The sequence below is a fragment of the Centruroides sculpturatus genome, unplaced genomic scaffold (genome assembly GCF_000671375.1).
Source record: "Centruroides sculpturatus isolate CEXI.00-Female unplaced genomic scaffold, Cexi_2.0 scaffold1328, whole genome shotgun sequence".
Taxonomy (NCBI): Eukaryota; Metazoa; Arthropoda; class Arachnida; order Scorpiones; family Buthidae; genus Centruroides; species Centruroides sculpturatus.
Genome location: NW_019385516.1, coordinates 32,412 through 44,998, shown reverse-complemented (window position 1 = coordinate 44,998; position 12,587 = coordinate 32,412). Strand labels below are relative to the sequence as shown.

The 12,587-nt window shown below is 31.7% G+C and overlaps 1 protein-coding gene across 1 annotated transcript in view; it reads right to left on the bottom strand.

The window, feature by feature from the left end:
- Nucleotides 1-12,587, bottom strand: part of LOC111639719 (heterogeneous nuclear ribonucleoprotein Q-like) — a 49,097-nt gene that overhangs the window by 24,734 nt on the left and 11,776 nt on the right. The window contains exon 2 of the mRNA XM_023385657.1: nucleotides 5,471-5,697. Within this exon, the coding sequence (XP_023241425.1) occupies nucleotides 5,471-5,696 (226 nt within the window). The 5' untranslated portion in view covers nucleotide 5,697. The remainder of the gene's footprint in view (nucleotides 1-5,470; nucleotides 5,698-12,587) is intronic.

Sequence of the window (12,587 nt, the reverse complement as noted above, 5' to 3'; positions counted from 1 at the left end):
AAATTGAATTAAGGAAGAGAACACTTAATAATTCATAAATTTGGTTTCAGCTATTAAATATCTTACATCAGTATAAAAATACATTTTTTGGAATTACTTGCAAAAATATTTTTTTGTAGTTATGTGCTACCAGAGTAAAAAACCAAAAGTTATTTGTATATACCCGGAATAAATTTTTGGAGGTAGTCATTTTCTTTCATAAAAATTTTAACAAAGGCAATATGAATGGCATATTGTTAACATGCTGGCACATAAAACAACATCATAGATTAGTTTAAAACCAGTGATGTCATTTTGATATGCCAACAACTCAAAGCAAAACAGATTGTTTTTCTGTGCCAGTTGTTATTATGTAAAGATTTCAAACAGCTTTGTTATGAAGCTTCCATTAATAATAAGAATCAGTATTAATCACTTCATTAATTTATAAATTTTATTAACTCATATTAGACTAAGCACTAAGAATATTTACTATTGTCACAGTAATAATGATTCAAGAATATCATTTTTGTGACTGATCAATAATACAGTTATTATTTATTAGTTTCTCAAACTGGTCTAACAAATATTTTTACCTGTAAATTACAAAAATAATGTATTCTTAAGCTATCTATTGAATTTGTTTACATGTACAGCAGCTGATTTTTCATTTCTTTACTTAATGTGTTTTTCATAATTCACCAGCAGGCCACAAAGGATATGTTGGGCACTATATCTTTGCCACCTGACTAGGAATTGATATCTGGACTAGATCATTCATAAATGATAAACACAAATTTTTTTATAAGTGTTTAAATATGAAATAAAATTAGCAAAGGAAAAATCAAATCTTTTTGTTCTAGTTTCTACTGAAATGATTAATAGTTTAGTAAATTAGTGTTAGTAATTCTTCGACAAGTTATGAATGAGTTAAAGTATTTCATCTGATGTCATTTGACTGAACAACCGCTAGTTCAAATTTGTTAGGTATCCTCAACAGCATCAATTGGATATTTTCCAACTTATATCATAAGGTTATTTTTTCCTTAAAAATGGAAATGATCATTTTAGTCAATGATTAGTACATCTTATTAAGGATAAAACTAGAGTTTGCTGGAAACAATTAAAAAAATAAGCATGAAAAAAATACCATTCCTCTTGTATGTGAACTTGCACCCATAAGCTATTGAATTCTGCAAGCAACCTCAGTAGGCTACATATAACTACTCCTTAGCCCAACTCTTGAATAAAAATGTCAATACATTATTTTTTGCTATGGCTAAGCAGCTTTTGGAAGGATGTGTGTTAAATATTTTAATTATAAATGACTTCTTTTAAAATCTCTTAAATAAAAGTGCTTAAATAGGCCCATAAAAAACCCTTAAATAAAAGTGTGTATTATAATTTTAATTTTTAAACCAAAATATAGTAAAAAATATTTTGAGGCATAGTATCAAAAATGTATGGCTTAAATACAGTAATATTCAAGTTAAATTGGAAATGAATCTTACATTTCATAAAATATAGTAAATTAAGTTCTAAAAAGAAATCAAAGACAGTAATGTGACTACTCTAGTTTAACAAGTTAACAGATCAACCCTTTGTTTTGAACTGAATTCACCCCCTAAAATTTGCTATAAATTTGATTTCATACTTAAAACCAGTGACTAGATCTTCAAATAGTATAATGCAACCTTTTAATACTGATTTATAATCCATATTTTGGCAGTCATCCAAAGCAATTTTTACTGAAAGTAGTACTGTCAAATTTTTCAAGTTCATTTTATGAATAACACACAGAGCAATAATCTTTATTGCCATTGAAGCATGGCTAACATGTTAACTGCCACCTTAATATGATACTTTGTCTATTTAGGGGCCTCAATTACAAAAAATTGGATATTTAAAATCTTTTAGGAATATTTTTTATTTTTTAAATAGAAGGGTGGTTATATAACAGTCAGTAGGGTAAAGTTAAAAAAAAAATGATGGCCTAAAGCAGTGTTTCTCAACGGGGGCAATATCGCCCCATGTGGGCATTTTTCCACATTCAGGGGGCGATTAGCAACAATTTATATTTTGGGGGCAAAAAACAATTTTCTGGGTGATATAGTAAAACATTATATTAAGAATAATTAGATATTTTATTTGTCATATCGTACAATAATTAAACAAATAACATTATACTAGTCACTAGTATATTCAATGCAGTACGAATTTGGTGTTAGCCTTGTCCCTTGGCATTGGAATTTTGTAGTGAAGGGGCGACGATTTGTTAGAGGTTGAGAAACACTGGTCTAGAGAGAAAGGCCCTATTTATTTTACAATCTGCTCACCTAATTACATGTTTTTTAAAGCACATTTCAAGACATTTGCAGGTTAAAGAACATGTGTGAGGCAATAAACAATAGGGAGTGTCAAATTACATACTTCCTATATTTTCTTTTGCTATATTACTTACTTTAATGAAATAAAAGAATTAAACTAGTCTTCGATATGTTGCTTCTTTTTTTCTTAACTATTTACTATTAAAAAAAAAAAAACCACTATGACAGCCAGCCATCAAACCACTTCATGACCCCCTAGGACAACAGTTCCCAACCATTTTTCATTAGTGTACCCCCTTGGCATTTCCAACTTTCCAACTAGCAAAGCATGTGCAAATCTCACACTGCCTGTTTGTAGTGTGTGTTGCCATTTTGAATTTTATTTTGACTTGGTTCTCGGTCCCCTGAGTACCAACAAGTCTGGCTTTATTTATGCGCGCATGATTTGGGCACCTAATACTTTGTGCCAAATTGCAACTTTTGACACGTACTCCTTCATACATCTAAGCTGGTAATTCAGCAGGCAGTATGATTTTATAAACAAGGCACAGTCTTGTCAATAAAAAATTAATAAAAATACTGAATAAATAATGAAAAAAATTACCGCTTTTAGAGAAAATCTAGAGAAACTAGCTATGTCCTTTTCCTTGCTAACAATAAAAAATACTTTTTATAAACAAAAGAATATTTTTTTCAAACAACACATGGGGGATATTGTTGAGAAATAATAATAATAATGGTAACACATTCCACCATCAAGAGTCTAACATAATCACTAATCACACATAATGGTATCGCCACTACCATTGACAGACTGTGCAACATTTATTGATCTGTTGCATTGTACAATCGGCAGCATAAGTTTTTATTTCTATTTTTGCATTTTGAAATATATAATAAAGTTTGTGATTGTTGCAAGGAACATTTTTTACCTAATAATTTTTAAATACTATTAATTTGTGATACATAATACAGTAGAACATCGATTATCTGACTTAATTGGCGACCCAGGTTGGTAGGATAACTGAAAAAATCGGATAACCGAAAAGAATGAAAAAATCACATTATTAGTATATCACTATTAACCAACTTCGCGTTGAATTTTCATCAATGTTAAGCCTAACAAATTATTTTTTTTAAATAATAATTGTCGCTGTTGTATTGTTAAAAATTATTTTTAAATTATTTTATTGCTCACAAAACAAACAACCACTCATAATTAGAAAATTAAGTTTCGTTTAATTACTGGCCGCCCTTCAATGGTTGAGCCAGTTTCCAGATAAAACACGCAAAAATTTAACAAAAATAATATTAAAGTAGCCAAGACATAGCCAAATATTGTAGTGCCACATCACTAGCAAACATTTGAAATTTGCCGACTAGAACGACCGGTTAACCGATATGACGGTTAATCGGGGGTCGGATAATCGATGCTCTACTGTTTATTATTTTTTTCTGCCATAATAATTATCTTTTTCTGTACCCTAACAAACTTATTGCATACCCTGGGTTGGGAATCACTGCCCTAGGACAACTGGCTGTCGGAGCCAACTTTATAGATGTTTGCAAGAGGCCACCACTATCTTATGAAGCCAGGAAAATTTAACCTTGAGTAAAAATACATTGGTTATAGCAATGTCCGGCCGTCGAATGGCTATTAATTGACTAATTAGTACAGCAGCATGTGCGTAAAGAGGCAGTTAATGTGCTAAATTTATCAATAAAAGGTAGCACTAATTTTCAGAATGTAATTATTCAGATTACATCATATAGAACAGGGGTCATCAAATTATGGCCTGCAAGGTCAGTTCATCTGCCCACTACCAAACTGTGCCACAAATGAGCTAAAATATAATTATTTGTATGGAAATAGCATAGGGCAGTGTTTTTCAACCTTTTTGAATACGCGACCCCTTTACAAGTTAAAAAATTCAGGCGACCCCCCTAGGGCCATATTAAAACTAAATCAGTGATTTAAAAAATTATTTAATTTTCTTTCTGCTCAGAAAAATTACTGTTGACTAATGTGAGAATTTAAGGAGAATCGACAATAACTTAAGACACGTATATTATGTTACTTCCTTCATATAATAACAATGGGTTCGGAGTGCTGTTGACCTTATTTTTTTTTTTTTTAAGGATGAGGGTATTTCACTTCTACTTTTCTACTTGTTATTTCTTTTTATGTGTCAGCTCAACACTTTTTCGGCAATCATTTTCTGGGGTGGGCCGTACCCACCCAGGCAACACCCATCATTCTGACCTAAATGTCAATCAAAAACCAACTGTACTGTATAATAAACAGATACAGCCTTCTCGCTGAAATTGTAGTTTTTTCAATGTAGTGTAGGACCTACAAACACTTGTCTTTTTCTTTTACCCGCGACCCCCCGTGTAAGGCTTCGCGACCCCCAGGGGGGGTCGCGACCCACAGGTTGAAAAACACTGGCATAGATTGTTGATAAGCTTACTATGTAGAAAAAATTAAAATAAGTTTAAGTAAAAATGCCAAAATTGGTCCAATCTGATTTTTGCATCTGACAGTAATATAATTTTTTAGGAAAAACCGGTAAAATAAAAAAATTCAGCAATTTTAGACATCAGAACACTTTTTGTGTAAGTATCTGCAATGAAGTTTCATATTGGTAAATAAATAAGTTGACTGTATTTTTTGTGTAGTCAGTATAATGTATTGAACAAAATGGTTATGAGGCCTGTGCTAATCATTCTGTTATCTGGTCCGCTGTCAAAAATGTTTGGTGACCCCTGATATAGAACATAGGAATTTTATGCAAAAACCTGTTAAAGTTTGTGTTTAAAAATGGCTTTTATATTCATATTAAGTAAATAAATTGTAGATAGTGACAATACATAAATCTCTACATTTAGCTTTTTGCCAAAAATTCACACTTAATATATTCTATAATTTATTCTAAATGAATTTAATATTATTTTATACAACATTATTATTATTATGAATATTTTAAATAACAAAAATTTTTTTAAATTTGAAATAATAGTTTATACCAAAATTCAAAAAATTCTGACTTAAAAAGTTTTGTTTTAATACATCTAAATTCCAGAACATTAAAAATTTGTAAAATCTGAAAAATGCATGAGATTAATTGCAATTTATAGTTGACATTATTAATAATAATTCTTACCAGTTTTGAATATTTCCTCTAATTTTCTCACAACTTTTTCACTTAATCCATATTCCAATAATTTTTGATGTTCTTCTGATGGAGGGCCACTAGAGACATCCATTGAGCCATCACCAGTTATCATCTGTTCAGGAACATCTGAAGTTGACTGATCCATTGGTTCGTCTTCATCTCTTCTGTCTTCAGCCATTTCTTGATCGCTGCTTGTCCCATTCCTGTTAGCCATGCTATTAAAAAAACATTCAAATATTAATAAAAGTCTTGTTTATGACTGACTATTATTATAAAGAAAAATTAAATTCATTAAGTTCAATTATCACTAAATAGCATCAAAGAAAATACATGATATTCATCAACCTTTAGCATTTATTTGTACCAGTACCTCCTTATTAAACAAATCACAAACAAAACCTTTTTAAACCAGTAATTGAACTTAAATGCAACTTCTGAATGTTTTCGGCCTTCATCAAGGCCTGCTTAAGGTAATGAACTAAACTGACCTCCAAATTGGACCATTAGAATGATTATGTTTGACTTGTAAATATCAAATTCATGCAGCTGATTGACTTTGTTCGAATTTCTTGAAAGGGTATTTCCACACATGCACCACCATCTCGCAGTCTTTAAAGTTAATACAGTTGCCTTTCAAGTTGGCTTTATAAATTTTGAAGGCCTCCAGGTGATGAATATGGTCTATTTGAAAAGCCTGCATAATTAATCTAGTGTTCTGGAGGTCTGGGTCAGTGGCATGCCTGTTGTTTGCAAGGTTGAAATGATATTCACATATCCTTTTGCAAATTGAACGTATGGTTGAGCTAATATAAATTAAGTCCCTTTGGAATCTATCATCCCTAAGAGGAATAGAGTATACTCCTGGGACTCTGCTTAGACCTATTTTATCTTTTGCATTGCATAACAGCTTGTAAATTGTACCAGATCTCCTGTACACGATTTCTGTACCATTCTGGTTTGCAATGTCCTTCTATGAAGAGTTCAAATGTTGACTGAACTGAACTACGGTGTGCCTGGAGCCTATGATGCATTGTTGGCTTCTGTTAGAAATAGACTGGGTGTTTGAAATGCTGCATGCAGCAAGTTGGTTGCTGTAGGCGATGGCTAAACTACGAGCCATGTTCAACCGCTATATCTTCTATACTAGGGGTGGGCAAGCAAGAGGTCAGTGGGAGCCAAAATGTAGGTTTTGCAAAATGCATGGAAGCTGCAGTTCTGTACTTTTTTATTCTGTACTGCGATTTTATTATATAATATAAATATTATANTTTAATAGCAGATATCAACATTAATCTTCTTTTTCAAAAGAAAACATATGTCGCCAAGTTTCTTGGTGTTCTTCATTCAAAAGTTCTTGGCATTCTTCTGTCGTCAGATTTGTTTCAGATTCCACTATGAGCTCTTCAATGTTCTTTATTTCTCAGATGTGATTTTTGTTACTCCTTTAGCTGCTTGAGTCTTCTTAATTATACAGTATCTTTCTTAGATAAGATTGAACTGTGGACTATAGTAGACGCTGCAGTTCTGTACTTTTTTATTCTGTACTGCGATTTTATTATATAATATAAATATTATATAAAACAAATATTGAATTTTTTTAATAAACATATTTTCACAAAATTGTGGAAATAAAATTGCAAAAATAATAATAAAAAGCAGAAATTAACAGTTTAAGCAAGAGCCGCATTTGCCCATGGTGGTTCTAAACATTGTAGCTCAAGCAATGTCGTGCTTATTGGTATGATGAGTGAAGGCCCATCTGATTAGGGCACGGAAGGCTGCAATTTTATACGAAAAGGAGTCAGACAAGTTTGCAGGGATGAATAGTGGTATGTGGCCTGGTTTGTAATAAACGCTCATTTCCATTTTGCCCCTATTGAGATGCATGTTGACATCTAAGAAAGGAGCGTTACAGTTACTAATTTGACCTAGCTTAAGGGTAAGACTGTACGAGTTGTTGAAGATGAAAAGAAAAGGGTTGGGATCCATGGGTGTCCTGCGATGGTGTTTTATAAGGAATAATCAGCAGAAAAAACAATAACGATAACAAGAATGTTACAGAGGAATACAGGTATCTTATTGGTATTTTGAGTTATTTCATGAGAATTGGAAGTAGGGAGGTTGGTTTTAGTACATGACAATGATAGTTATGGGCAGTTCACTTTCAACAGTGTTCTGCTGATCATCTCTGCACTTTAGGTAAACCATATGTAATTAATTATTTATCACTGCCATGCATGCTAACTATTTATTATGCCCCGATACCAGCATCAGGCCTTTCAACTGTTCTACTAATAATTACAATAACTGTAAATTAAATTTTAATAATTTTATTGAATACTTATTAATTTCATTCAAAATAATTAACAAAATAAAATTAAGATAACATTACTTTTTCTTTTATTTTTTGAACTGTAGAAAACTGTAGAAACCTATTTGCACTAATTAAACTGACATTCGTTTAAAATATTTAATAACTTAATCTGAGCAAGAATCAGCAAAAGCAATAGCTTAATACAAAGGCATACACATATTGTATATTGTCTCTGCTAGCATGTGTTTGCAAATCCTTGCATATGACACAGTACTTAGCCTTAACAAGGAAGTGGCTATACTGAGATACCATTTGGGAATACTGAGAAATTCACTCTTGTAATTTGATTGCAGATGCTATGAACTGTTCCAATTATGTAAAGCTAAATAAATACAATTTATCATTTTTATGTTATCACTAATTTCCTTTATCAAATGGAAATAAAATAATTTCTTAATCTTTTTAAATTGTAAATATTGCCTAAATATTCATTTTTTCTCCTTGTATTTTGTAATAACAGTTAATCTGGTTTGTTGCCTTCATCATCCAATCATATATAGTGTAACTTGAAATTTAAAAACAGTATACAACGTGAAGATTATCTATTCAAAATTATGGTAGATATTAGACACATGAAAACACTACAAAACCAGCCTGGTCAGTCACAAATATGCTATGAACTACCAAATTTTAGTAGTTTTATCCACTCTGCCACTAGTGAACTCTTTGCAAAGTGCCAATGCTTTAAATATTTACTCTAAAACATATTAAAATTTAAAAATGTATGAATTTTTTTCCTACAGTTAATTACATCTTAGTAAAAACATCAAAATATTTTACATCAAGCATTTTAATATATATTAGTATTATTTATTCATGCAAAGTATATCCACATCTTGTCTTTCTTACTTATTAGAATATGTTACCTGTTAAGTAACAAGACCTCCACCCAATCTTTGCCTACAGAACTGTTAATAATTTAGATATAAGGATACTAGTCACTTATTGCAGTTTGCTTTGACAGCTTTTACTTCCAAACTACAAATTATATAATACATTCTCAGTATTAAGCATGCTGATTTCATATAATCCAGATGGTATAATTAATACAGTGGGTGATTGGTTAAAAAACATAATCTGTCCCAAGATTTTGTTCGCTATCTGAATTGTTCGTTAACCAATTATTGATTTACCATAGGTTTTTATGGGAATTTGATTAATTCATTCTGGAGACTCACCAAAAAAACTTTCTTACTAAGTTTATTTATATGTAATAATAAAAATACATATATACATAGTCTTGCATTTTTATTAGTCATGTTTTTTCTGTTTGTGGTGGTAGTTAAAAATCTGTCTGATGTCAATTGCTTTTCTATCTTCAGAATTTTTTAGAAGCAATTAATAGCATTGTAACTGTAGATATCCCTAAGCCTATTAATCTCAACCTGGTTTGGATGTCAATTCTTAAGACTGTTGTTCTGACATCTTCCCACTTCTTCAAAAGATCTTTAATAGCAGATATAGGCATTAATCCTGTAAAGCATATGTCGCCAAGTTTCTTGGTGTTCTTCTGTCATCGGATCTGTTTCAGGTTCTATTATGAGCTCTTCAATGTTCTTTATTTCTCAGATGTGATTTTTGTTACTCCTTTAACTGCTTGAGTCTTCTTAATTATACAGTATCTTTCTTAGATAAGATTGAACTGTGGACTATAGTAGACCTGTTCAAGCCATACTGCCCAGCAATGTCAGACATCATCTGCCCACTCTCTACGTTTGCTATTATATTCTCACCTTTTGAAAATAAATACTGATGCAAAAAGTGTGTAAAGAGTAGACTGCACACCCGAGTCTTGCAAATACAGTGAAACCCCGGTTAATGAACTTAATCCGTTCCATGATTCCGTTCGTTAACTGAATTGTTCGTTAACCGAAGCAATTTTTCCCATAGAAATTAATGCAAATGCAATTAATCCGTTCTAATCTCTGAAATTTTTGTGATTTTATTTGTAATATACAGTAATTTTCTTTGATGAAAATGTGGGAAAACGTAGTATCTATCATATCTATCATTACAGCAACAAACATAAACTTTGTTTAATAAAATAGCACTGTACATACCTTCATTTGTTGTAGTTGGTGGCAGAAAAGTGGAGATATACGAACTTTAATGCTTAGAAGGGGAATCCCCTCCAAAAATAACGGGTAGCACTTAATCGAAAGATTCTTCGAGTCAAAGTCTCTTTCGGTAAAAAACCCACCAGTGGCTAAGTGGTCTCCGTACCTTGAAAATGGGGAGTTCGTTCGTGGGTTCGCACCTCGCTCAGATGGGCTGGCCACGTGGAGTTTTCCAGGTTTTCTCCACGTCTGTAATGCCTAAATAGGGGCCAGTTTCTCTTAAAAACACCTCCCAGAAGGCATTCCCACTAGACAGATCGTCCAAGTGCTGCATTGCCATAACTTAACAAACAAACAAACTCTTTCCGTAAGGAACAAGATATTGATCTAAAGTTGATTGTCTTACTCTTTTAATCAAAATTTTTCTCAAATGCAATAGCGCATTGTCATTTTCACTATGACTTTTTTCTTTCTTGGATGCCATATTGATTAAATATATAAATCACAAAACTGAAAAAAGAAGTATAGCAAAACACTCAGAAAAGCAACGCTTAACTCGCACATGCCTAACACCAACTAAAATTTCACACAAAATACCGTTAAGTTCGTTATCTGAGACAAAATTTTTGCAAAGTAAAAGTTCGTTAACCGATTTGGTTGTTAACCAGGACATTCGTTAACCGGGGTTCCACTGTACCATAAAAGAATTGTTTCTGCCAGAAAAACAAAAAACTGGAATTACAAGGGAGAGTTTCAAAGTTCGGAAAAATACTATCCAAATAGTACCAGGTTGAGTGCTGATGTCGACGTCTCCCACGCACCGAAAAGTTTTGAATTGTTGCCTGAAGACAAGGGAAGACCAATCGGTCTTCATTATTTTATGTCGCTTCTTCTTGTGTTTGTTATCTGAACATAAAAATCTTTTCTGAAAGTGTTCGTTATCTGATTTGTTTGTTAACCAATCACTCACTGTATTGTGAAGATATGAATGAATTTTTAATATACAAACACAAATTTTTTAGAGATCATATTAGAATTTTGTTTATAAACAAAACCAATAAGTTGTTGCAAAATATCAAAATCACTTTCAAACATAATAACTGAGATAAGATTTTCATTTTCAACACTAAAAGGCTTATAGCAATTCATGGACATGGACTAAGAGCAATTCATGGATTAATGCTTATAAAAAATGCTGCAAATAATGAAAATGAAATACAGTAGAATATCTCAACAATGTAGAAGTTTCTTCTATATTGTCCACTATTTGATTTGAACCAACTGAAAATAAGATGAACACATCTCTTAAACCATTTAATCAGAGAACAGAAGTGACTTCAAACCCATAAGAAAAAAATTTTGATTAATTTTTTAGTACAAAGAGAAATTTAGGCTGTTACCTCTAAGAGAATCCTATTTAATTCTTCAAATAATGGTATGAATAAATGACAATATTCTCAAACAAATCATTTTTAAAATGTAACATTTTAATTATAGCAGGTTTTTAATTAATCATCAGAAAGTACTTTTGCACATTACATGATTTGTAACCTTATAAACATAACAGAAAATGTCAATGTGCAAAGACTCAATTATTGTTGCCTAGCATATGCATTTAGATATTCAAGCAACTAAATTTTTAAAAATTTTAACTTTTTGTTTAATTTTATTAATTTTGAAATATTCAATCTTAGATTTTAAACTAGATACATTGACTAATCATTTTGATTTGAAAAACATTATTATAGAGCATTTTTCTTTAAAAAAAAACAGTAAATTTGTAATACAGTATAACTTCTGAATAGTGAACACTGTTGGAACCAATAAGTTTGTCTGCTATTTAGAGGTATTTGCTGGCGGCCATATTGTATTTTAGCCTGGTCATCTATACCATTATTATAAAGAGGCAACATTTGTAAGTAAGTTTGGATGTAGCGGGTAATCTCCGAAACTACTCATCCGATTTCAAAAATTTTTTCACCAATATTTAGAAAGGAACTTCAAGGTGGACATAGGCTGTATATTATTCCGTTAAACATTCATATAAATTAAAAGATATCATCCAGGGTTAAGGCTTTTATGTCCAACAGATGGTACTACGAGTATGACGCCCTAAGTTTGCTTTTCTGTGAAAATGAACTAAAGCAGATCATCTATCTAACTATATAAATAAAAATGTAATGTTTGTTTGTTCCTGCCGATTCCTTTGAAATTTTGACACAATGCTGCATTCGAATACGCATGTGTTTTTATATAATATACATGTCGAAATTCCCCCACTGAAGGGAGATGGTTAGGATTAAGGCTTACCGTAAAGAACTCATCTTCTATTTACACTATTTTAGATGCTGGTTTTTGCGTTTTTGATTGTGTTGTAATAGGGTACGTCAAGAGAATGTACACTAAGAAGAAATTTTTTGAAAAATTTCCCCCCACGGGGGACATGTTATACATTTATAATAAACTAGCAGACCCCGCCACGTGTTGTTGTGGCTCAAAATGTATCTATTATAAATGTATAACACTCCCCTGTGGGGGGAAATTTTTCGAAAAATTTCTTCTTAGTATACATTCTGTTGACGTACCCTATTAAAACGCAATCAAAAACGCAAAAACCCGCATCTAAAATAGTATAATAGAAGCCAAGTTTTTCACAGTAAGCCTTAATCCTGTC